Below are 25,000 nucleotides of genomic sequence, written 5' to 3'. Positions count from 1 at the left end.
GTGGAGGTGTGGGTGTGTGCAGGTTTGTGGGTGTGTGGATGTGGGGGTGTGGAGGTGTAGGTGTGGGGGTGGGGGGGTGGAGGTGTGTGGGTGTGGGTGTGTGGGTGTGGGGGTGTGGAGTGGTGGGTGTGGGGTGTGGAGGTGTGTGGGTGTGTGGGTGTGGGAGTGTGGAGGTGTTAGGTGTGTGGATGTGGCTGTAGGGATGTGGAGGTGTGTGGATGTGAGTGTGTGGGTGTGGATGTGTGTGGGTGTGTGAGTGTGGAGGTGTGTGGGTGTGAGTGTGTGGGTGTGGAGGTGTGGAGGTATGTGGGTGTGGGTGTGTGGAGGTGTGTGGATATGGGTGTGTGGGTGTGGAGGTGTGTGGGTGTGGGGGTGTGGAGGTGTGTGGGTGTGGGGGTGTGGAGGTGTGTGGATGTGGGTGTGTGGGTGTGGAGGTGTGTGGGTGTGGGGGTGTGGAGGTGTGTGGGTGTGGAGGTGTGTGGGTGTGGAGGTGTGTGGATGTGGATGTGGGTGCAGGGGTGTGGAGATGTGAGGGTGTGAGTGTGTGGAGGTATGTGGATGAGGGTGTGTGGGTGTGGAGGTGTGTGGGTGTGGGTGTCGGGGTATGGAGGTGGGGGTGTGGAGGTGTGTGGGTGTGGAGGTGTGTGGGTGAGGGGTTGTGGGGGTGTGGGTGTGGGGGTGTGGAGGTGTGGGGGTGGAGGTGTGTGGGTGTGGAGGTGTGGGTGTGTGGGTGTGGAGGTGTGGGGGTGTGGGTGGGGATGTGGATGTGTGGTTGTGAGGTGTGGGCTGTGGCTGTGGGGGTGTGGAGGTGTGGGGGTAGGGGTGTGGGGGGGGGGTGGATGTGTGTGGGTGTGGGTGTGAGGGTGTGGGGGTGTTGTGGTGTGGGGATGTGGGTGTGGGGGGTGTGGAGGTGTGGGGGTGTGGGGGTATGGGGATGTGGGTGTGGAGGTGTGTGGGTGTGGGTGTGGGTGTGTGGTGGTGTGCGGGATTGGGTGTGGGGTTGTGGGGGTTGTGGAGGTGTGGGGGTGTGGGGATGTGGGTGTGGGGGTGTGGAGGTGTGTGGGTGTGGGTGTGGGGATGTGGCATTGTGAGGGTGTGGAGGTGTGGGTGGGGGGATGTAGGTGTGGGGGTGTGGAGGTGTGGGTGGCAGTGTGGGGGTGTGGAGGTGTGGGGGTGTAGGGGTGTGGGTGTGGGGGTGTGGAGGTGTGTGGGTGTGGGTGTGTGGGTGTGGGGTGTGGAGATGTGGGTGTGTGGGTGTGTGGAGGTGTGTGGGTGTGGGTGAGTGGATGTGGGGGTGCGGAGGAGTGTGGGTGTGTGGGTGTGGATGTGGGGGTGTGGTTGTGGGGGTGTGGAAGTGTGTGGTTGTGGGGGTGTGGAGGTGTGTGCGTGTGGGGGTGTGGATGTGGGGGTGTGGATGTGGGGGGTGTGGGTGTGGGGGTGTGAAGGTGTGGAGGTGTGGGTGTGGACGTGTGGGTGTGGGGGTGTGGAGGTGGAGGTGTGTGGATGCGGGTGTGTGGATGTGGGTGTGTGGATGTGGGTGTGTGGAGGTGTGTGGATGTGGAGGTGTGTGGGTGTGGGTGTGTGGAGGTGTGTGGATGTGGGTGTGTGGGTGTGGAGGTGTGTGGGTGTGGGGGTGTGGAGGTGTGTGGATGTGGGTGTGTGGATGTGGAGGTGTGTGGATGTGGGTGTGGAGGTGTGTGGGTGTGGGTGTGAGTGTGTGGGTGTGGAGGTGTGTGGGTGTGGGGGTGTGGAGGTGTGTGGGTGTGAGTGTGTGGGTGTGGAGGTGTGTGGGTGTGTGGGTGTGGAGGTGTGTGGATGTGGATGTGTGGGTGTGGGTGTGTGGAGGTGTGTGGATGTGGGTATGTGGGTGTGGAGGTGTGTGGATGTGGGTGTGGGGGTGTGGAGGTATGTGGATGAGGGTGTGTGGGTGTGTGGGTGTGGAGGTGTGTGGGGGTGTGAGTGTAGGGATATGGAGGTGGGGGTGTGGAGGTGGGTGGTTGTGGAGGTGTGTGGGTGAGGGGTTTTGGGGGTGTGGGTGTGGGGGTGTGGAGGTGTGTGGGTGTGGAGGTGTGTGGGTGTGGGGTTGTGTGGGTGTGGAGGTGTGTGGGTGTGGGGGTGTGTGGGTGTGGAGGTGTGTGGGTGTGGGGGTGTGTGGGTGTGGGGGTGTGTGGGTGTGGGTGTGGGGGTGTGGGGGTGTGGGGGTGGGGGTGTGGAGGTGTGTGGGTGTGGAGGTGTGTGGGTGTGGGTGTGTGGGTGTGTGGAGGTGTGTTGGTGTGTGGGTGTGGGAGTGTGGAGGTGTGTGGGTGTGGGGATGTGGAGTTGTGGGTGTGGGGGTGGGGGTGTAGGGGTGTGGAGGTGTGGAGGTGTGGGGGTGTGGGTGTGGAGGTGTGTGGGTGTGGGGGTGTGGAGGCGTGTGGGGGTGTGGAGGTGTGGAGGTGTGTGGTGTGTGGGTGTGGAGGTGTGTGGGTGTGGGGGTGTGGAGGTGTGGGGATGTGGAGGTGTGTGTGGGTGTGGAGGGGTGTGGAGGTGTGGAGGCGTGGATATGGGTGTGGGGTGTGGAGGTGTGTGGGGGTGGGGGTGGGGGTGGGAGTGTAGGGGTTGGGGTGTGGGGGTGGGCGTGTGGGTGTGGGGTGTGGGGGGTGGGAGGGTTGGTTGTGTGGGGGTGTGCGGATGTTGGGGCGTGGGTGTGGGGGTTTGGGGGTGAAGAGTGGCGGAAAGGGGGTGGGTGAGGAGGGGGGGGGTGTGATTCTGTTGTATTTGTAATCAACGGGGTGGAGGAAAAATATCATGAAAATATCATACATTGCAAAATCAATTCTTCTTCATCATTCGGAATGTCACGTGGAATTGCAGATGCTTGCTGCAAAAGCTTATCAATTCTCTCTCTCTCTGTCTCTGTCTCTGTCTCTCTCTCACACACACACACAGAGACACAGACACAGACACACACACATATATATATACACAGGCACACACACACACACACACACACACACACACACACACACACACACACACACACACACGCACATAACCGGTCACCGGCTTATGATATAAACTCATTTTGTTTACAAACAAGTGAGTCAAAAGCAGAGATAGGGAAAAGTGTGTGTGTGAGACAGAGAGAGAGAGAGGGGGGGGGGGCGAGACAGACAGACAGACAGACAGAAACAAATGATATCCTCCAGCCAATAACACCAACAATCTTTTACGAACACCCACCATTTTCATGTCTTCAAAGCTGGACAGAAAGATTTGGTCTGGGTATGCTGAGGCCTCCTTCTCCCAGTCCAACACGTGGTCAAACCAGTCTCCATACCAGACTGTAACACAAACACAACACACACCCATAATAATAATAATGATAATAATAATGGTATTTATATAGCGCTGAATCTTGTGCATAGACAAAATTGATCAAAGCGCTTTCGCACCAGTCATTCACACCCATGCATAACTCTAAAACTGGAGAAACTGAAGACAAGGAAGAGGCAGGGAAGGGAGGCTATTTTGGGAAGAGTTGGTTTTTAAGACCAGATTTGAAAGAGCTGAGTGTGGAGACCTGACAAAGCGAAAGAGGAAGTTCATTCCAATTGCATGGTCCAGAGACAGAGAAAGAACGGCGCCCAACAGTCGAGAGTTTGAATCTGGGTATGCGTAAATAGAGTGGATCCGAAGCCGATCGTAGTGAGCGAGATGGAGTGTGGAGGGGAAGGCAGCCACCGAGATAGGAAGGGGTTGATCTGTGAATACAATTATAACATAGAGTGCTGATCTTGTACTTTATTCTACATCTAATCAAAACAACGTAAGAATGTGGACACTTTGTGTGTGTGTGTGTGTGTGTGTGTGTGTGTGTGTGTGTGTGTGTGTGTGTGTGTGTGTGTGTGTGTGTGTGTATGCTTATGCGCCAATTATATATAATTATGTAATTGCGTGTAAACTGTTTTAAATTATCCATTTCACTATTATGCATGAGGTAGGCCGATTATGTACATGTTACGCCAATGTCTTTAGCACACAGCACATCGCAATAACGGATGCAGTAAATCCAACAAAAAGCTGGAGATTTCGTCAGGCTCATCCAACATTAAAACGTAAAAGAACATGTTCAGGATCAAGCGCCCAAGTATATAATGTAGACTAGTTTACTATAAAAATGAAAAAAATAAAAACACAAACAAAACAAACTAAAACAATACTGGCTTCCCGAGAAAAGTTTGATCAACTTTTAAAAGGATTGTCCAACTGATTTTTTTTTTTAACACTTCATCGGAAAGATACATAGAGATTCCGACGTGCCTCAGATCCTTAACGTTTCGAGACAGAAAGGAATAACACACTTTTGTTTGCTTGTCTGTTTGATTTTTGTGTTGTTTTATGCGGTGGGGGTGAGGGTTGTTGCCTTATATTTTCTTTACAATTGTTCATTCCGACTTAACTTTCCCGTGACCTGGCCATTTCGTGGAGTGGATAATGACGGGGTTTGAACTAACGCTGTGTTTTGTTTTGTTTTTTAATGACAGCCAGCCGATTTTCTCTTCCTGACTAAATATTTAAAGGCCTGGTGACACACATCGGCAATGTGGTTCACAAAGCCGCGTGGACAGTAAGTTGACAAGCGAAAACTGCAGAAACTGCACTGGGCGGCGTTGCTTGGAATTGAATTAATCATGGATTTTTCCACTGTTGTGTATGGATGAAACTCAGCGAAAACGAAACATTGACAATAGAGAAATTAATCTGGTGTCGACAGGCATACGAACGAATCGTGAAGTGCATTACGGTTATCATTCATTCAGTCTTTTAATTCATCATGTGTTTATTGATTAATTTGCTCAAGACATCTGGAACTCAATTAAGATACAGACGATTAAACAACTGAAAGAAAGGAAGGAAGGAAGGAAGAAAGAAAGGATGGAAGAAAGAAAAAAGGGAAAAAGAAAGGAAGGAAGGAAGATAGAAAGAAAGAAAGAAAGAAAGGATGGAAGGAATAAATCAGGAAAAAAGAAAGGAAGGAAGTAAGATAGAAATAAAGAAAGAAAGAAAGGATGGAAGGAAGAAATAAGGAAAAAAGAAAGGAAGGGAGAAAAAAGAAAGGGAGGAAGGAAGAAAGGGCATAACGAAGGAAGGAAGGGGGGAAGGAAGGAAGATTGGGGAAAGAAAGAGGATGGAAGGAAGGAAGAAAAGGAAGGAAGGAAGGAAGAGGGAAAGAAAGGAAGGAAGGATGGAAGGAAGGAAGAAAAGGAAGGAAGAAAAGGAAGGAAGAGGGAAAGAAAGGCAGGAAGGAAGGAAGGAAACAAGGAAGAAAGGAAGGAAGGAAGGAAGAGGGAAGATAGGAAGAAAGAAAGAAATGAAGGAAGGAAGGACGAAAGGACAAAAGAAGGAAAGAAAGAAAGAAAGAAAGCAAGAAAGAAGGGAGGAAAGAAAGAAAGAAAGAAAGGATTTTTTGTATATCAGTGTATAGTACTGACATCCAACTTCCAGCATCAGATCCAAGAAGTGGTCCCAGGTCCCCTCGAAGGGCGGGATGCCCTTGAAAATGTTGGCAAAACTGTACAAGGACACCCAGGTGTCCTTGGGGTTCCGGTAGCAGTAGATGACCTTGACCTTCTTCTCCTTCACCTGCTGGGGCAGAAAGCGGGGCCTGCAAAAGCAATCGGACACAAGTGCGAATGCATAATCATTAAATGCATGCGTACACAACACACAACAACACCTCACGTACAACATTACAAATATGATTATGATTGATGATGATGATAGTGATCATGATGATAGTGATCATGATGAAGATGATCATAAAAATGATTATAAATCAAAGTTGAGCGGTTAAGAACAGACATAGAATGGAAGGAGAAAGAACAGATATCAAATAAGCAAGAAAGGAAATAAGTAAATACGTGAATGAATTCAAGAATAAATGAATTAAAATCATATAAAACATACATATAATTTAAGACGAATTACGCACGTGCGTGTGTGTGTGTGTGTGTGTGTGTGTGTGTGCGCGCGCGCGCGTGCGCGCATGCAGATACAGACAGAGAGACAGAGAGAGACAGACACAGAGAGACAGAGACTGAGAGGGGGCAGGGGTGGGTGTGGGGGGGACAGAGAGAGAAACAGATACACAGAAAAAGAGACAAGATAGAGACAGAAAGAAAGAAAATGAAGAAAAGAAAGAAACAAGAGAGGCAAGGCCTTCAAGACACTTGTGATGCACTAAATAAAATAAAAAAAAATAAAAAATCCAATCGCTAAAATGTGTTCCGTTTTTGTTATTATAAAGCTTCGGGTTAAAAGAAATGATTTTTTTTTTTTTTTAAGTCCTAACGGCGGATTCGAACTCCGCGTGATCGGGTGAGAAGAAACTGTCTTACCCATTACACTGTCGTGGCTCCTTAACTGACGTTCAAAAATATAATATTTAAACATGCTTTTTTAAAGGGCGATAAATCGATTGCGGTATTCGCAGTGAGAACGCTGTTTAAATCATATTATTCTGGTGTATCTTGGGCATTTAAAAAATCTTTAAAGGAAATTAAAAGTTCTTTTTAAGTCCGCGGTAAACGAGACGTGGCTATCGCCGCAATCACACTGCAACATTTTACCGTTTTCTCTGGATCTAGATAGATGTACAAGCTTAGTTACACCCGGTTGACACGGTCGATTCAATTTCTCTTTTATGTTCATTCTAGTTTTATAGTTTTGAAGTTGATATGAAAACTGAGTATTTTGTTAAACTAATAACATGTAGAGCCAAGTACAAGTACTTCTAAACGTCGTATGAAGTGAAAAGGACTTCATTTTGAGAGAAGTCAAGACTGGAAAATTTTACGTTTCATCAGTTCAAGGGTATTAAACTCACATGGTTTATTATTTTTAACTGTGCATTCCGACTGATTCTGTTGATATTTTTATGGCAGTTTGGGGCATAATCCAGCAAGTGATGAGGCGTTCACAAATCTTTCTCTGAATAAATATTTAACGGTCTCCTTCTCCAACTTTCCATCACATGTTATCGTGTATTGTCGATTGAATATATGATTGAACGGGCAGGTCAACAACTTGAAACAAAATGGCGCTGTTCGCGTTCGCGAAGAATATGAGCACGCGCTTCGAATATGTATAAATATGTGTACGCAATTGATTTTTGCCCATGGCCTTCAGGGCTCAGCCAATAGATCTATAAATCCACTCGTCGTATTGATTTTAGTATTTTCCGAAAAAGACCACTTGGGCGAATGAAAATAGTGAAAGCCCTGTACACTGAGAGTAAAACATACAAGCTTTTTATGTATTGAGTATAATTTCAAAATGTAATGTTTAAGATGAGAAAGATCAGTTTAAAGCAAATTAAGTCCCCTAGCATTAATTACAGATTAGTTTCCCTTTTTTACTGTCTGCACCAAAGACATGCAAAACAAATATAACTTCCATGCTTAGCAAAAGAAGTTCCTGTTTGAACAAAAAATGATGAAACTGACTGCTCTTGTTGTTGTGTCAGAATATCAGATCAAAGTGCCAAGTTTAGAGAATAAAAAATGAAAAATAAAAAAATAACAGTAAATGCAGTTTGCATATAATTTGGCTTCTTTTTTAATTTTTTTGGGTGCCCAGCCCAGAGGTGCAATATTGTTTTAAACAAGATGACCGGAAAGAACTGAATTTTTCCTATTTTTATGCCTAATTTGGTGTCAACTGATAAAGTATTTGCAGAGAAAATGGCAATGTTAAAGTTTACCACGGACACACACACACACACACAGAGAGACAACCGAACACCGGGTTAAAACATAGACTCACTTTGTTTACACAAGTGAGTCAAAAATACAAACAGACAGACCAAACCAACAACAACAACAACAAAAAACCAAGACAGACACAATTTCACAAGGTGCCAGTAGCACACAGACCTGAGGTGGCTGACGAGCAGACGGGAAGTGTCCGGAGGGGGCAGACTTTCAGTGGGGATCCAGTCCGTGTGGTGGGACATGAAGGATCCCATGTAGTCGGCACGGCCGTTCATCAGCATGCCGATCGCCTGGAAGTGCCAGTGGGTGCCTGCATGCAGGTCAGAACGCCACACGGCGTAAGATACGATAGGACACGATACGATGCGATACGATTCGACACGACACGACATGATACAACACGAAACACGGCATGATACGATCCGAAACGATACAATAAAACACGACACGACACGATACGACACGATGCTATACGATACGACAAGATACGACACGACATGATACGATACTATAAGATACAATAAGATACGACACGACATGACTGATACGATACAACACGATACGATACGACACGAATCGATGCTATAAGATACGACACAACATAACATGATACAATACAATAAATTACGATGAGACACGACACGACACGACACGACACGATACGAATCGATACGACACGACACGACACGACAGGAATCGATACGACACGACACGACACGACACGACATGATACTGTAAGATACGATGAGATACGACATGACACGACACGATACGATACGATACGATACAACGCGATGCTATACGATACGATAAGATACGATACGACATGATACGATAAGATACGACACGACATGATACGATAAGATACGACACGACATGATACGATATGATACAACGCGATGCTATACGATACGATAAGATACGACACATGATACGATATGATACAACGCGATGCTATACGATACGGTAAGATACGACACGACATGATACGATAAGATACGACACGACATGATACGATATGATACGACAAGGAACGACACATGTTATGACACGATACGGTGCGACACGATACGGTGCGACTCGACACGACACGGCACGGCAAGGCGCAATACGATACGATACCATTCAATACGATATGACACGACGCAACACAACACGACAACGTTCGACATGGCAATGTACAATACATTACGCTCGACACGACACGACACGACACTATACGATACGACATGGTTCAACACGACACGACACAATATGATTCGAGACGATGCAATACGATACGATAAATATCGTGTAGCGTGATGCGAATAAGACGCGAAATGCACAGGTTTTTCCACAAGATTGGGATCAAGACTTAATTTCATCCACAGCTTGAAAAATAACAACAAAGAATCAAAGAAACAGGAACATTTGGGATGTGGACGTGTTACACACACACACACACACACACACACACACACCAAAAAAATCCAGTCCGTGTACATCCTCCCGCTTAAAAATCAACAACAAAGAGCACTATCACTGTCTACTTTAGAAATAGGTATGTGTTGTAACAGTGGAAGAAAGAACGACAAAAATTAGGGAGGGGGGCGGGGGAACGAACTATAGAAATAGCTTGGGGTGGGGGGCGGGGGGGGGGGAACGAACTATAGAAATAGCTTGGGGTGGGGGGGCGGGGGGGGGAACGAACTATAGAAATAGCTTGGGGTGGGGGGCGGTGGGGGGGGGGGACGAACTATAGAAATAGCTTGGGGTGGGGGGCGGGGGGGGGGGGAACGAACTATAGAAATAGCTTGGGGGGGGGGCCGGGGGGGGGGGGGAACGAACTATTATAGAAATAGCTTGGGGTGGGGGGCGGGGGGGGGGGAACGAACTATAGAAATAGCTTGGGGTGGGGGGCCGGGGGGGGAACGAACTATAGAAATAGCTTGGGGTGGGGGGCAGGGGGGGGGAACGAACTATAGAAATAGCTTGGGGTGGGGGGCGGGGGGGGGGGGGACGAACTATAGAAATAGCTTGGGGTGGAGGGCGGGGGGGGGGGGGGAACGAACTATAGAAATAGCTTGGGGTGGGGGGGCGGGGGGGGGGGGGGAACGAACTATAGAAATAGCTTGGGGTGGGGGGCGGGGGGGGTGGAACGAACTATAGAAATAGCTTGGGGTGGGGGGGGGGGAACGAACTATAGAAATAGCTTAGGGTGGGGGGGGGGAACGAACTATAGAAATAGCTTGGGGTGGGGGGCAGGGGGGGGAACGAACTATAGAAATAGCTTGGGGTGGGGGGGGGGGAACGAACTATAGAAATAGCTTGGGGTGGGGGGCGGGGGGGGGGGAACGAAATATAGAAATAGCTTGGGGTGGTGGGCGGGGGGGGGGGGGGGGAACGAAATATAGAAATAGCTTGGGGTGGGGGGTGGGGGGCGGGGGGCGGGGGGGGAACGAAATATAGAAATAGCTTGGGGTGGGGGGCGGGGGGGGGGGAACGAAATATAGAAATAGCTTGGGGTGGGGGGCGGGGGGGGGGAACGAAATATAGAAATAGCTTGGGGTGGGGGGCGGGGGGGGAGGTGACTAAAAGAAAGAAGTTTTTTTTCTGCCCCGTCATCTGTACCGTTTCAGTGGTATTACTCCCACGCCGCTCATTCCGAGTCCCCCAAAACACGGCCACACCCGGGTTCGTCCATCACAGTCCCAGCTTCGGCAGTCGGCACATCGATGTTAGGTCGCCAGGAGGCCACAAACCAAAGGAGACCCTGCACTGCTGCTGAATCACTTCAGTGGTGTTCAGTGGTGCCTGTTCTGATTCAACTTACTTCGGACACCACCTACTAAGCCCCTGCTGACGACAATAATGGCCTAGTCGCGGAGCCTGACTGAGTGAGCGTCCCTCCCAGCGTGGAGACCGCCACCACGTCCCTCCAACAATAGTCCCCCATGAATCCGCCGACACTGAAGACCTTGACAAGACTCACCCCAAGCACGGTAGTGGAGGGGTATCGAAACTGAGGTCACCATGACAGCAGGGCATGAAAGGCAACTTTGGGACTTTTTTGTTTTTATTGGTAATGATGAAGGAGAAGGAGGATGACAATGATGATGATGATGATGATGCTATGGAGGTCCATTTTGGTTTGGGACTACGTGACAAAGATTTACTGTACGCTTCCTTTCATAATTATATCCCGACGTCAACCAGGCCCGAGAGATAGACACTTGCAGTGTTGGTCAGGTAATTAGAGCAACACACCCAAAGACGCATCCGTGAAGTGGATAATACTGGACTGTGTGGTCCCAGTCTTCCCATTTAAGCCCATAGCACACTCAACTCTGGGCAGGAGCCGGCCACTAGCCGAACAAAAAACCCACCTCCGCTGGGATTTGAACCCGCGTCCTCCCAGCCGTCAGTCCGCGACGCTAACCACTTCGCCACGGCGGCTGGTGAAAGAAGAAGAAATAGTGGTGGTGGTGGTGGGAGGGGGTGCGGGAGGTGTGTGTGGCGGGGGGAGGGGGGAAACATTTACATCGCCCATACCACTTCGAGGTTAAGAGGAACATTTACATCGCCCTTACCACTTCGAGGTTAAGAGGAACATTTACATCGCCCTTACCACTTCGAGGTTAAGAGGAACATTTACATCGCCCTTACCACTTCGAGGTTAAGAGGAACATTTACATCGCCCTTACCACTTCGAGGTTAAGAGGAACATTTACATCGCCCTTACCACTTCGAGGTTAAGAGGAACATTTACATCGCCCTTACCACTTTGATGGAAAGAGGAACATTTACATCGCCCTTAACACTTCGAGGTTAAGAGGAACATTTACATCGCCCTTACCACTTCGAGGTTAAGAGGAACATTTACATCGCCCTTACCACTTCCAGGGAAAGAGGAACATTTACATCGCCCTTACCACTTTGATGGAAAGAGGAACATTTACATCGCCCTTACCACTTCGAGGTTAAGAGGAACATTTACATCGCCCTTACCACTTCCAGGGAAAGAGGAACATTTACATCGCCCTTACCACTTCCAGGGAAAGAGGAACATTTACATCGCCCTTACCACTTCGAGGGAAAGAGGCCAAGATGACGTCATCCTGTCTGAGCTCCAGATGACGTAGCTGTGACAAGTGGACCCTGTAGTCCTGGATTTGGGGTGACGGGGATAACCAGACGTCACCGCCGTTGGCGAAGAAAATCTGGTTACCATGGCGATCTTGAATCTGGCACCGTCCTCCACTCATGTTGCTGAAGCCAGCAGTCTGTGAACAGGACACAAAGAAGACGTGTATTATGGTTATGTGTGGTACCGTGTCGTATAGTACGGTCCTCGGTGGTATCGTATGGCATTGTGGCTGAATCACTCCATGAAACATCATCGATGTCATCAAACAATTGTATGCTGCAGGCCTCGTCACGAGTCTGTCGGTTCCATCAAGCTATAACTGCCACAAGCCATTTTCACGTCTCTGTTTTGTTGTTGTTGTGGCATAAAGACGTTCGAAAACAAAAGAACACTGGCCATTAAGGAGAAGCGTGAGCGAAGGAAGCAGGGCTCAACTTCTGGAGATGTTTTCCCTTGCAACACATGTGGGAAGTGGTGAGCATCCAGAATCGGCCTCTTATCCCATATGAGGACACACACCGACAGATAAGCCTGCCTGCCTACTCGTCCGTCGGTCCGACGGGAGACTCTATTGTGTTGTTGTTTTCATGCATGGTTTCCCAAGCCATCTATCTGCGTGTAGTTATCAGTGCTGTCTCTCATTCCGTTCTGTCAGTGTTGCCTGCGTGTGGATTTGTTGGGTGTGAATGCACTCTGATTTGTTTCCGGATAAGAATCAATCCCATATGAATATATTTTCCTCTTCTTCCTCTTTTTCTTCTTCTTTTCCCACATGGCGACCAACATCAATATGATGATGAAAACTGTCGTGTTGTTGTTGTGCGCAATTTAGCTGGGCTGTAAACTGATACGGGAGATGGGGCGCAGTCTACTGGTGTGTCTGCATATTTATATGAATACATTTTCTTCTTCTTCTTCTTCTTCTTCTTCTCATCATCATCATCACCACCATTATTATTATTATTATTATTATTATTATTATTATTATTATTATTATTATCATGCCGTCTCGTGCGCAACGGAGTCATGGACGCTGATCAGCCGGCTGTGTTTTCACGAAACGGCTTTCACGAAACGCACTAGTTACAGGCCGCCTTGATCGGGGCGTGAAAACGGCATGACGTGCGGGGCAGATCGTTGAACTTCACTGATGCGCTAACCGAACGTTCACCCGCCATTAACCTGTGTCAGGACGCCCCCAGCTTTGCGGAATGCAGTTTGGAAACTTAGTACCTGTATCATATCACTCTCCATTTCACAGGCCTGTGACAAAGCACAGACTTCATTTTACATTTCACAGGTCTGTGACAAAGCACAAACTTCACATTACATTTCACAGGCCTGTGACAAAGCACAGACTTCACTTTATATTTCACAGGTCTGTGACAAAGCACAGACTTCACTTTACATTTCACTGGCCTGTGACAAAGCACAGACTTCACTTTACATTTCACAGGTCTGTAACAAAGCACAGACTTCACTTTACATTTCACAGGCCTGTGACAAAGCACAGACTTCACTTTACATTTCACAGGTCTGTGACAAAGCACAGACGTCACTTTACATTTCACAGGCCTGTGACAAAGCACAGACGTCACTTTACATTTCACAGGTCTGTGACAAAGCACAGACGTCACTTTACATTTCACAGGCCTGTGACAAAGCACAGACTTCACTTTACATTTCACAGGTCTGTGACAAAGCACAGACTTCACTTTACATTTCACAGGCCTGTGACAAAGCACAGACTTCACTTTACATTTCACAGGTCTGTGACAAAGCACAGACTTCACTTTACATTTCACAGGCCTGTGACAAAGCACAGACTTCACTTTATATTTCACAGGTCTGTGACAAAGCACAGACTTCACTTTACATTTCACAGGTCTGTGACAAAGCACAGACTTCACTTTACATTTCACAGGTCTGTGACAAAGCACAGACTTCACTTTACATTTCACAGGCCTGTGACAAAGCACAGACTTCACTTTACATTTCACAGGTCTGTGACAAAGCACAGACTTCACTTTACATTTCACAGGTCTGTGACAAAGCACAGACTTCACTTTACATTTCACAGGTCTGTGACAAAGCACAGACTTCACTTTACATTTCACAGGCCTGTGACAAAGCACAGACTTCACTTTATATTTCACAGGTCTGTGACAAAGCACAGACTTCACTTTACATTTCACAGGTCTGTGACAAAGCACAGACTTCACTTTACATTTCACAGGTCTGTGACAAAGCACAGACTTCACTTTACATTTCACAGGCCTGTGACAAAGCACAGACTTCACTTTATATTTCACAGGTCTGTGACAAAGCACAGACTTCACTTTACATTTCACAGGTCTGTGACAAAGCACAGACTTCACTTTACATTTCACTGGCCTGTGACAAAGCACAGACTTCACTTTACATTTCACAGGTCTGTAACAAAGCACAGACTTCACTTTACATTTCACAGGCCTGTGACAAAGCACAGACTTCACTTTACATTTCACAGGTCTGTGACAAAGCACAGACGTCACTTTACATTTCACAGGCCTGTGACAAAGCACAGACGTCACTTTACATTTCACAGGTCTGTGACAAAGCACAGACGTCACTTTACATTTCACAGGCCTGTGACAAAGCACAGACTTCACTTTACATTTCACAGGTCTGTGACAAAGCACAGACTTCACTTTACATTTCACAGGCCTGTGACAAAGCACAGACTTCACTTTACATTTCACAGGCCTGTGACAAAGCACAGACTCCACTTTACATTTCACAGGTCTGTGACAAAGCACAGACTTCACTTTACATTTCACAGGTCTGTGACAAAGCACAGACTCCACTTTACATTTCACAGGCCTGTGACAAAGCACAGACTTCACTTTACATTTCACAGGTCTGTGACAAAGCACAGACTTCACTTTACATTTCACAGGTCTGTGACAAAGCACAGACTTCACTTTACATTTCACAGGCCTGTGACAAAGCACAGACTTCACTTTACATTTCACAGGCCTGTGACAAAGCACAGACTTCACTTTACATTTCACAGGCCTGTGACAAAGCACAGACTTCACTTTACATTTCACAGGTCTGTGACAAAGCACAGACTTCACTTTACATTTCACAGGCCTGTGACAAAGCACAGACTTCACTTTACATTTCACAGGCCTGTGACAAAGCACAGACCTTACTTTACATTTCACTGGCCTGTGACAAAGCACAGACTTCACTTTACATTTCACAGGTCTGTGACAAAGCACAGACTTCACTTTACATTTCACAGGTCTGTGACAAAGCACAGACTTCACTTTACATTTCACAGGCCTGTGACAAAGCACAGACTTCACTTTATATTTCACAGGTCTGTGACAAAGCACAGACGTCACTTTACATTTCACAGGCCTGTGACAAAGCACAGACTTCACTTTACATTTCACAGGCCTGTGACAAAGCACAGACTCCACTTTACATTTCACAGGCCTGTGACAAAGCACAGACTTCACTTTACATTTCACAGGTCTGTGACAAAGCACAGACTTCACTTTACATTTCACAGGCCTGTGACAAAGCACAGACTCCACTTTACATTTCACAGGCCTGTGACAAAGCACAGACTTCACTTTACATTTCACAGGCCTGTGACAAAGCACAGACTTCACTTTACATTTCACAGGCCTGTGACAAAGCACAGACTTCACTTTACATTTCACAGGCCTGTGACAAAGCACAGACTTCACTTTACATTTCACAGGTCTGTGACAAAGCACAGACTTCACTTTACATTTCACAGGTCTGTGACAAAGCACAGACTTCACTTTACATTTCACAGGCCTGTGACAAAGCACAGACTTCACTTTACATTTCACAGGCCTGTGACAAAGCACAGACTTCACTTTACATTTCACAGGTCTGTGACAAAGCACAGAAAGGCTGGTGTAGCAGCCGATTCAGAGCCCTGTTTTGGTTCTTTTTTGTTTGTTTGTTTTGTTTTTATTTTGTTTTTAAAGTGATGCCAAATTTCAGGTTTTATAACAAAGCTTCAAGGAGCACCAAACAAAACTTTCTGTATAGTGTTATTAAATGATTAATATATGTTATCAATTACCTGTGTTATTAAATGATTAATATATGTTATCAATTACCTGTGTTATCAAATGATTAATATATGTTATCAATTACCTGTGTTATCAAATGATTAATATATGCTATCAATTACCTGTGTTATTAAATGATTAATATATGTTATCAATTACCTGTGTTATTAAATGATTAATATATGTTATCAATTACCTGTGTTATCAAATGATTAATATATGTTATCAATTACCTGTGTTATCAAATGATTAATATATGTTATCAATTACCTGTGTTATTAAATGATTAATATATGTTATCAATTACCTGTGTTATCAAATGATTAATATATGTTATCAATTACCTGTGTTATTAAATGATTAATATATGCTATCAATTACCTGTGTTATTAAATGATTAATATATGTTATCAATTACCTGTGTAATTAAATGATTAATATATGTTATCAATTACCTGTGTTATTAAATGATTAATATATGTTATCAATTACCTGTGCTGTCATGATTAATATATGTTATCAATTACCTACGTTATTAAAGGATTAATAAATTATTTGTTATCAGTTACCTGCTTTATTAAAGGATTAATATATGTTATTAGTTACCTGCGTTATTAAATGATTAATATATGTTATCAGTTACATGTGTTATTAAAGGATTAATATATGTTATCAGTTACCTGTGTTATTAAATGATTAATATATGTTATCAGTTACCTGTGTTATTAAAGGATTAATATGTTATCAGTTACCTGCGTTATTAAATGATTAATATATGTTATCAATTACATGCGTTATTAAAGGATTAATATATGTTATCAATCACATGCGTTATTAAAGGATTAATATATGTTATCAGTTACCTGTGTTATTAAAGGATTAATATGTTATCAGTTACCTGCGTTATTAAATGATTAATATATGTTATCAATTACATGCGTTATTAAAGGATTAATATATGTTATCAATCACATGCGTTATTAAAGGATTAAGATATGTTATCAGTTACCTGCGTTATTAAAGGATTAATATATGTTATCAGTTACCTGCGTTATTAAATGATTAATATATGTTATCAGTTACCTGCGTCATTAAATGATTAATATATGTTATCAGTTACCTGCGTTATTAAAGGATTAATGTATGTTATCAATTACCTGTGGCAGTGCCACTTCTTTTATCAAACATACAAACGAATCAAAAATTAATTTTGAAGTTCATTCGTTTCCGTTCTGTTTTAAATTCTACCGAACAATTAATCATTCATATACTGTATTATGTTTTTATTTTACTCAATGTTCCATTACCAACACAGAGTATGGCAGCCATTTTATTAAAAAATCACAGTAATTCATTTCCATTGTGTGTACATGCTTTTCTAATTTGTATCTATACTTGAGGCCAAGCAGTAATGCTTGCAAAGTTGGTTGGTTATTTGATTAATCCTACTTATATGTATATATATAAAAATAAAAAAAATGATGCCCATGATAACATTAAATCAAAAGTATTATCCTTTTTTATTTTTATCATCAGTTCCAAACAATGCGAATTCAAAGTTCAATGACAGTCATTCACAGTTTTCACATTTCTCTCTCAATGACGTATCAGAGTCCTGCCAAAAGGTTAGCGAAACTGGACAATATCAGAAATAGCGTTGCACTGTGTCTTTTTGGAGAAAAAAACAAAAATTACATTTGTCAATATCAACTACACCCACGTCTTTTAGAACAATATAAGACATTAAAATTCCATGACATAGTCTTAGATGAAAGGAATATTAGACATTAAAATTCCATGACATAGTCTTAGATGAAAGGAATATAAGCCATTAAAATTCCATGACATAGTCTTAGATGAAACCATTTCATCTTCATTTCTTTACTTCTATTAATCTTTTTTCAACGTTTTCTTCCATTCAATCTGTTGGTTTTTCCCATGGGTCAAATCTGGTTAACCAGTAGAAACCAGAACAACCCCCGTCCTCTTTCTTTTTCTTTTCTTTCTTTTTCGTTCATGGGCTGCAACTCCCACGTTCACTCGTATGCACATGAGTGAGCTTTTACGTGTATGGCTGTTTTTACCCCGCCACGAAGGCAGCCATACTCCGCTTTCGGGGGTGTGCATGCTGGGTATATTCTTGTTTCTATAACCCGCCTAACGCTACCATGGATGACAGGATCTTTAACGTGCGTATTTAATCTTCTGCGTGTGTATACACACGAAGGGGGTTTCAGGCACTAGCAGGTCTGCACATAATGTTAACCTGGGAGATCGGAAAAATCACCCTTTACACACCAGGCGCCGTTACCGAAATTCGAACCCGGGACCCTCAGATTGATAGTCCAACGTTTTAACCACTCGGCTATTGCGCCCGTCCTCCTCTTTCAAACAGCGGGATTAAAGCCGTGGTGTCATCTCAAGTTAGGGGGGGCGGGGGCGGGGGGGGGGTTCCATTTTGACTAGCCACACATCAGAGGGATTAAAGCCGTGGTGTCATCTCAAGTTAGGGGGGTGATTCCATTTTGACTAGCCACACAACAGCGGGATTAAAGCCGTGGTGTCATCTCAAGTTAGGGGGGGATTCCATTTTGACTAGCCACACATTGCCCTAGGTGTCGTTCGCGGCTAGCCCCCAAAATAACCTCGGCCTGACACACTTCAGTATTTGTAGTTTGATACACTGGTAAAGTTCTGGGTCAGCCGGTCGACAAACCAAGTTTTCACGGTGACAAAGGCGTGTGCTGCACACAAGTTAAAAAACAAACCAACCCAAAAGCAACAGCACATGACCCGAGTGGCAGCTGGCAAGGAACAGTAACATGAGACGGCTTTAGGCTTCTGCCATGTCCGACTGACGGCACACATTGGTGTATCGTGTAAACCGGCCCTTTACCAGACCCAGTACTTCTGATGTTCCGTGATAAACAGACACTCTTTTCCCGTCCAAACACGTGTGTGTATCATATGTAATTCAAAAGTCAGTACTGCACCGTTCGTGTTTCCCTTGCAAACAGCCAATTAATGGTTAAGGGGGGCAACGCCCTGAAAATCTTTCAAAACATATCTTGGTTTTGCGAGATGATTGTGGGCTGGGTCATGTGGGGGAAAAACACACACAACCCCCCCCCCCCCCCCAAAAAAAAAAAACAACGAAAAAAACAAGAAAAAGAAAAAAAGGCAATATCCACAAGTTTTCCCTCAAAACGGAATGAGTCAAACAAGGTGTGGACGACAATTCACTCTGCCACTCACACGAGGAGTGACGGGGAAGAAATATGGACAATGCCCAAAATGAGACTCTGCCACTCACACGAGGAGTGACGGGGAAGAAATATGGACAATGCCCAAAATGAGACTCCGCCACTCACACACAGGAGTGACGGGGAAGAAATATGGACAATGCCCAAAATGAGGAAACAAGGAGGAAGTAAAACCTTCCCAACACATTCATTTTCCTCAAAGTATCACGCAGCATATGAAGGGAAAAAAAACACAACAATACGGCAATATCCACATTTCCCCTCAAGACGGAGTGAGCAGTGTTCACAAGGCGTTGACGTTCACTCCGTCACTGGAGTGGGGGGGAAGAGAAGGGAGTATTGCCACCAATACATTCATCCACTTACGTGAAAGTATGACGTGTATCTTGGAAGTCGGAACTAGCTGACTGTTTTGATAATGTCTTAGTGCACACTGACTTATGACTGCAAAATCTACGAAAGAACAAACTTCACCCACATTGTCAACTTCTCGTAACGTTTACAATCCACGCTTACCTGGCGCTGTTGACGGCGGAAACCAAAGACTTGGGGGGGGGGGGGGGGGGGGGGGGAGTAGACTGGGCTGAGCAAGACACAGATACTGTAAACAACCTCGACAATGGACAGCAACCTGAGGGGGTGAGTTCATTCTATGCGGGTTGCAGTCGCTGTCCGCTATCCGCTGTGCTGAGACCGCTTATTAAGGTCTTAAAAACAGACTATATAGATGCCATTTGACACTTGCGATTTTTTTTTTCGTGCAGGTGTGGTGTTCAGCATATAGGGTGAGTCAGGTGTGGTGTTCAGCATATAGGATCAGTCAGGATCAGTCAGGTGTGGTGTTCAGCATATAGGATCAGTCAGGATCAGTCAGGTGTGGTGTTCAGCATATAGGGTGAGTCAGGTGTGGTGTTCAGCATATAGGATCAGTCAGGATCAGTCAGGTGTGGTGTTCAGCATATAGGATCAGTCAGGATCAGTCAGGTGTGGTGTTCAGCATATAGGATCAGTCAGGTGTGGTGTTCAGCATATAGGATCAGTCAGGATCAGTCAGGTGTGGTGTTCAGCATATAGGATCAGTCAGGATCAGTCAGGTGTGGTGTTCAGCATATAGGATCAGTCAGGATCAGTCAGGTGTGGTGTTCAGCATATAGGATCAGTCAGGATCAGTCAGGTGTGGTGTTCAGCATATAGGATCAGTCAGGATCAGTCAGGTGTGGTGTTCAGCATATAGGATCAGTCAGGATCAGTCAGGTGTGGTGTTCAGCATATAGGATCAGTCAGGTGTGGTGTTCAGCATATAGGATCAGTCAGGTGTGGTGTTCAGCATATAGGATCAGGTGTGGTGTTCAGCATATAGGATCAGCCAGGTGTGGTGTTCAGCATATAGGATCAGGTGTGGTGTTCAGCATATAGGATCAGTCAGGTGTGGTGTTCAGCATATAGGATCAGTCAGGTGTGGTGTTCAGCATATAGGATCAGTCAGGTGTGGTGTTCAGCATATAGGATCAGTCAGGATCAGTCAGGTGTGGTGTTCAGCATATAGGATCAGTCAGGTGTGGTGTTCAGCATATAGGATCAGTCAGGATCAGTCAGGTGTGGTGTTCAGCATATAGGATCAGTCAGGTGTGGTGTTCAGCATATAGGATCAGTCAGGATCAGTCAGGTGTGGTGTTCAGCATATAGGATCAGGTGTGGTGTTCCGCATATAGGATCAGTCAGGTGTGGTGTTCAGCATATAGGATCAGTCAGGTGTGGTGTTCAGCATATAGGATCAGGTGTGGTGTTCAGCATATAGGATCAGTCAGGATCAGTCAGGTGTGGTGTTCAGCATATAGGATCAGTCAGGTGTGGTGTTCAGCATATAGGATCAGTCAGGTGTGGTGTTCAGCATATAGGATCAGTCAGGTGTGGTGCTCAGCATATAGGATCAGTCAGGATCAGTCAGGTGTGGTGTTCAGCATATAGGATCAGTCAGGATCAGTCAGGTGTGGTGTTCAGCATATAGGATCAGGTGTGGTGTTCAGCATATAGGATCAGTCAGGATCAGTCAGGTGTGGTGTTCAGCATATAGGATCAGGTGTGGTGTTCAGCATATAGGATCAGTCAGGTGTGGTGTTCAGCATATAGGATCAGTCAGGTGTGGTGTTCCGCATATAGGATCAGTCAGGTGTGGTGTTCAGCATATAGGATCAGTCAGGTGTGGTGTTCCGCACGCTGATGTGAACGCGTGATCTGTAACACGCATTAAACGCACGCGCGCTCACGCGGCACGAATACACAAACATATACAGCGCGCACACCCGCCGCAGCGGTGGCAAAGTGGCCGGGGGGGAGGGGGGGGGTTGGAAGTGGAGGTGGGGGATGGGAGGGGGAGTAATGCGCGCGCTTCGGAAACGAATGTCCCCAGGTTCCAGTCAGTCTCGCGCGGACCGGGATTTTTACACCCTCCACTATAGACCTTGAATTGGGGTATGAGTTCTAGTCTTTCACTGAGTTGAACAGATAAACCGAGGGCCCACGTGCAGCATGCATTTTGCGCACGTAAAAGAATTCAAGGCACCGAAGAATAGAATGATGCAGAAAAATCCAGTTTGATAGTTATACAAATGCACTTGCAGACAGAAACTAACTAAAATGTGCGGCACTGAACTGGGCGAGGCGCTCTCCATGGGGATGGCAGTCCGAATTTTACACAGAGAAACTTTGACAGCACACACACACACACACACACACACACACACACACACACACACACACACACACACACTGTGCTCTAGTAATGAGGTCAATGATCGCTGAACGTGAACGGTTATGTAAACATTCTCTGTCTGTCTGTCTGTCTGTCTGTCTGCCTGCCTGCCCCCCCCCCCCCCCCCCCCCCCCCCCCCTCTCTCTCTCTCTCCCATTCTTTGTCTAACGAGAATGCCTGAGTCTAGATTAGCTTTGCCTCACAAATCATATCGATCGGTCAATGTGGATGCAGGTGGGAAGATAAACTGGCTTTCAAATATCCGCTGTAAACTGTATACGTGTTTAGTTTGTGGCTACTTTTGGTTAAACTAAGGTGTAGAATAAACTGACGAATTTCTTGGAATACGTTAAAAAGAAGGATAATTGTATATGCACACAGATGACAAGAATGTGATCATCATGTTAGTAACAGCGAGAGAGTTAATGTTAATAGAACCTTCTGCACTGTACTTGACATTAAAACATATTTTACTCTTACGTATATATCGACATTTAAAGTATTCAATGGCAAAAAAAATCGGACGTGGTATTTTTGAAACTGCAGTACATTATTACCGATACAGAATACATGAAGCAACTGGTTTGATTCCTAAACTCTGTGGTCAGGAGAAAGAAAATGAAATTCATCTCTTCCTTAGTTGTCGTATCCGACATGATTTAAGAATAATGTGGATATCATCTAAATTCTATAAAGTTCCTAGTCAGACTTAGACTAGCGTTACTTATGGTTTCCAGACATGTAGAGATCATACGCAATTTGTCAATGTATCTGTTTAACTAAAGCATTCAGACTGCGATAAGCTCTGATGATCAGTCTCAAGAAACACCGAACTTTGTTGGTCTCTTGGTGACACGACCGCGCATTACTTGTTGCTTTGTTGCTCTTGTTGTTTTGCAATATGATCATTATGTTTACGTTCCTTCATGAGGAGCAATGGCCTGTACCTGAATGCAGTTTCCGTGTGCCTCCGTGTGATCCACCCCGTCCTAGGACACACACACACACACACACACACACACACACATGGAAAATGAATTGTTTTAAGACCAAATATGTCCGTAAAGTTTCTTGTATCTGTGGTGCTCACATTACAGCCGATCATAATTATACTAATTTGTAATAAAAATTATGTTAAAGTCTCACACCCCTGAACTGAAATCATCTTCAGTGCTGACAATCTTCAGCAGTCCATTGCTAATGTTATGACTTTTTCAACTCCTTGTTATTAAATAGTCCAGTTGGTTCGCTGTTATAGTTGTTAGTTTTTCATTAGATGTATGTTATATTGTTATGCTTTTTATTAAAAAACAAACAAACAAACCTTCATCAATCATTTTCTATATGTAACACACACACACACACACACACACACACACACACGCGCGCGCACGCACGCACACACACTTTCACTTACTCGCATGCGTACACAGTAATCCCCCCCCCCCCCCCCCCCCCCCCCTCGTCTAATGTCACTTACAGTGAAAAGACGTTAAAGTAAAGAACGAAGACACACAATCATGACAGAGTGTCCCTACCCTGGAGTTGCTACTGACGTGAATACTCGTCACCAGAGACAGACTCCAGCATTTAGGTCAGTGTGTCAGTGTGTCAACCACCAATGACCTAATTCGGCTTCTTCCTTTTTGGAACTGTGTCAGCCTACATTGTTTGCACTGAGTTCGTGGCGCACTGCTCTCTTTCCATCAATGCTCGGCAAGTATGGCGTCTATTACTTAGTCAGTATACGGAATCTGAGTCCCGGGTTGCATAAGAATGTTCCTAAGTATTCCATGGAATTTAATTGTACAGTTCTGAACATTCTTAACAAGAATGTTCCTAAGTATTCCATGGAAATTACTTGTTCAGTTAGGAACATTCTTAACAAGAATGCTACTAAGTATTCCTAACATTCTTAACAAGAATGTTCCTAAGTATTCCATGGAATTTACTTGTACAGTTAGGAACATTCTTAACAAGAATGTCACTAAGTATTCCATGGAATTTACTTGTACAGTTAGGAACATTCTTAACAAGAATGTCACTAAGTATTCCATGGAATTTACTTGTACAGTTAGGAACATTCTTAATAAGAATGTCACTAAGTATTACATGGAATTTACTTGTACAGTTAGGAACATTCTTAGCAAGAATGTCACTAAGTATTCCTTGGAATTTACTTGTAGAGTTGGGAACATTCTTCACGAAAAGCAAACTTTGCACTGCGCGCTCAAGCAACCTACCCCTGAACTTTTTTTTTTTAAATTTTTTTTTTTACCATAAATTAATGTTGGAAACGTCGCTTGCTGATTCCGCGGGCACATGTCATTGTCCCCTCTCCCTCTCTCTCTCTCCCCCCTCTCTCTCTCTCTCTCCCTCTCCCCCCCCCCTCTCTCTCTCTCTCGCTGCGTGATCACCATATTGTGTACTTTTGACCTCTTTCTATGGGCCGGAGGCCTGGAGATGAAAGTTTTGGTTCTTGTTCTATCTGTCTATCTCTATCTATCTACCTATCGTTTACCCCGTTCATGAGGGGCAATGGCCTTATATGAATAAACCATCCATCCATCCATCGATCTATATATCTATCTCTCTCTCTCTCTTTCTTTTTGCGATTGCAACGAACAGTAACTTTTGACTGTTTTCTTTCTTTCTTTATTTTCCTAGCTTTCTTCCTTCCTTTCTAGCTTTCTTTCTTTCCTTCTTCGTTTCCTGATCTCTTAATTATTCTTTTTGTTTTTAATTCATGAATGACTAAGGTACCTGTCTCACAAACGCAGAAAACGGGTCACAAACCAAACGCTTCCACTTCCAGGGAGCTTGGGACTTCAGAAACGAAACTGTTATTATCACAGTTTTATCCTCCACAAGGTGGCGAACAACAGCGCAGAGATTAGCACTGGCGTTAGCTTTACGAGGAAGGGAGTGTTTGTTGGGTTTTTTTCAATCCTCCTCAAGTGCTGGTCATTGTCCTCTCTTTCTTTGCGACAGGTTCCGTAAGACGT

General features: G+C 45.1%; 1 protein-coding gene across 1 annotated transcript in view; it reads right to left on the bottom strand.

The window, feature by feature from the left end:
* The window catches only part of LOC143294808 (sulfotransferase 1A1-like), a 33,636-nt gene that overhangs the window by 4,248 nt on the left and 4,388 nt on the right, over window positions 1-25,000 (bottom strand). The window contains exons 2-5 of the mRNA XM_076606302.1: window positions 11,818-12,016; window positions 7,917-8,064; window positions 5,475-5,647; window positions 3,223-3,323 (exon numbers count right to left, since the gene is read on the bottom strand). Of these exons, the coding sequence (XP_076462417.1) occupies window positions 3,223-3,323; window positions 5,475-5,647; window positions 7,917-8,064; window positions 11,818-11,998 (603 nt within the window). The 5' untranslated portion in view covers window positions 11,999-12,016. The remainder of the gene's footprint in view (window positions 1-3,222; window positions 3,324-5,474; window positions 5,648-7,916; window positions 8,065-11,817; window positions 12,017-25,000) is intronic.

This window comes from Babylonia areolata, chromosome 20, assembly GCF_041734735.1.
Source record: "Babylonia areolata isolate BAREFJ2019XMU chromosome 20, ASM4173473v1, whole genome shotgun sequence".
NCBI classification, from domain to species: domain Eukaryota; kingdom Metazoa; phylum Mollusca; class Gastropoda; order Neogastropoda; family Buccinidae; genus Babylonia; species Babylonia areolata.
The sequence above is the reverse complement of the archived record's forward strand: the minus strand, read 5'-3'. Positions and strand labels throughout refer to the sequence as shown.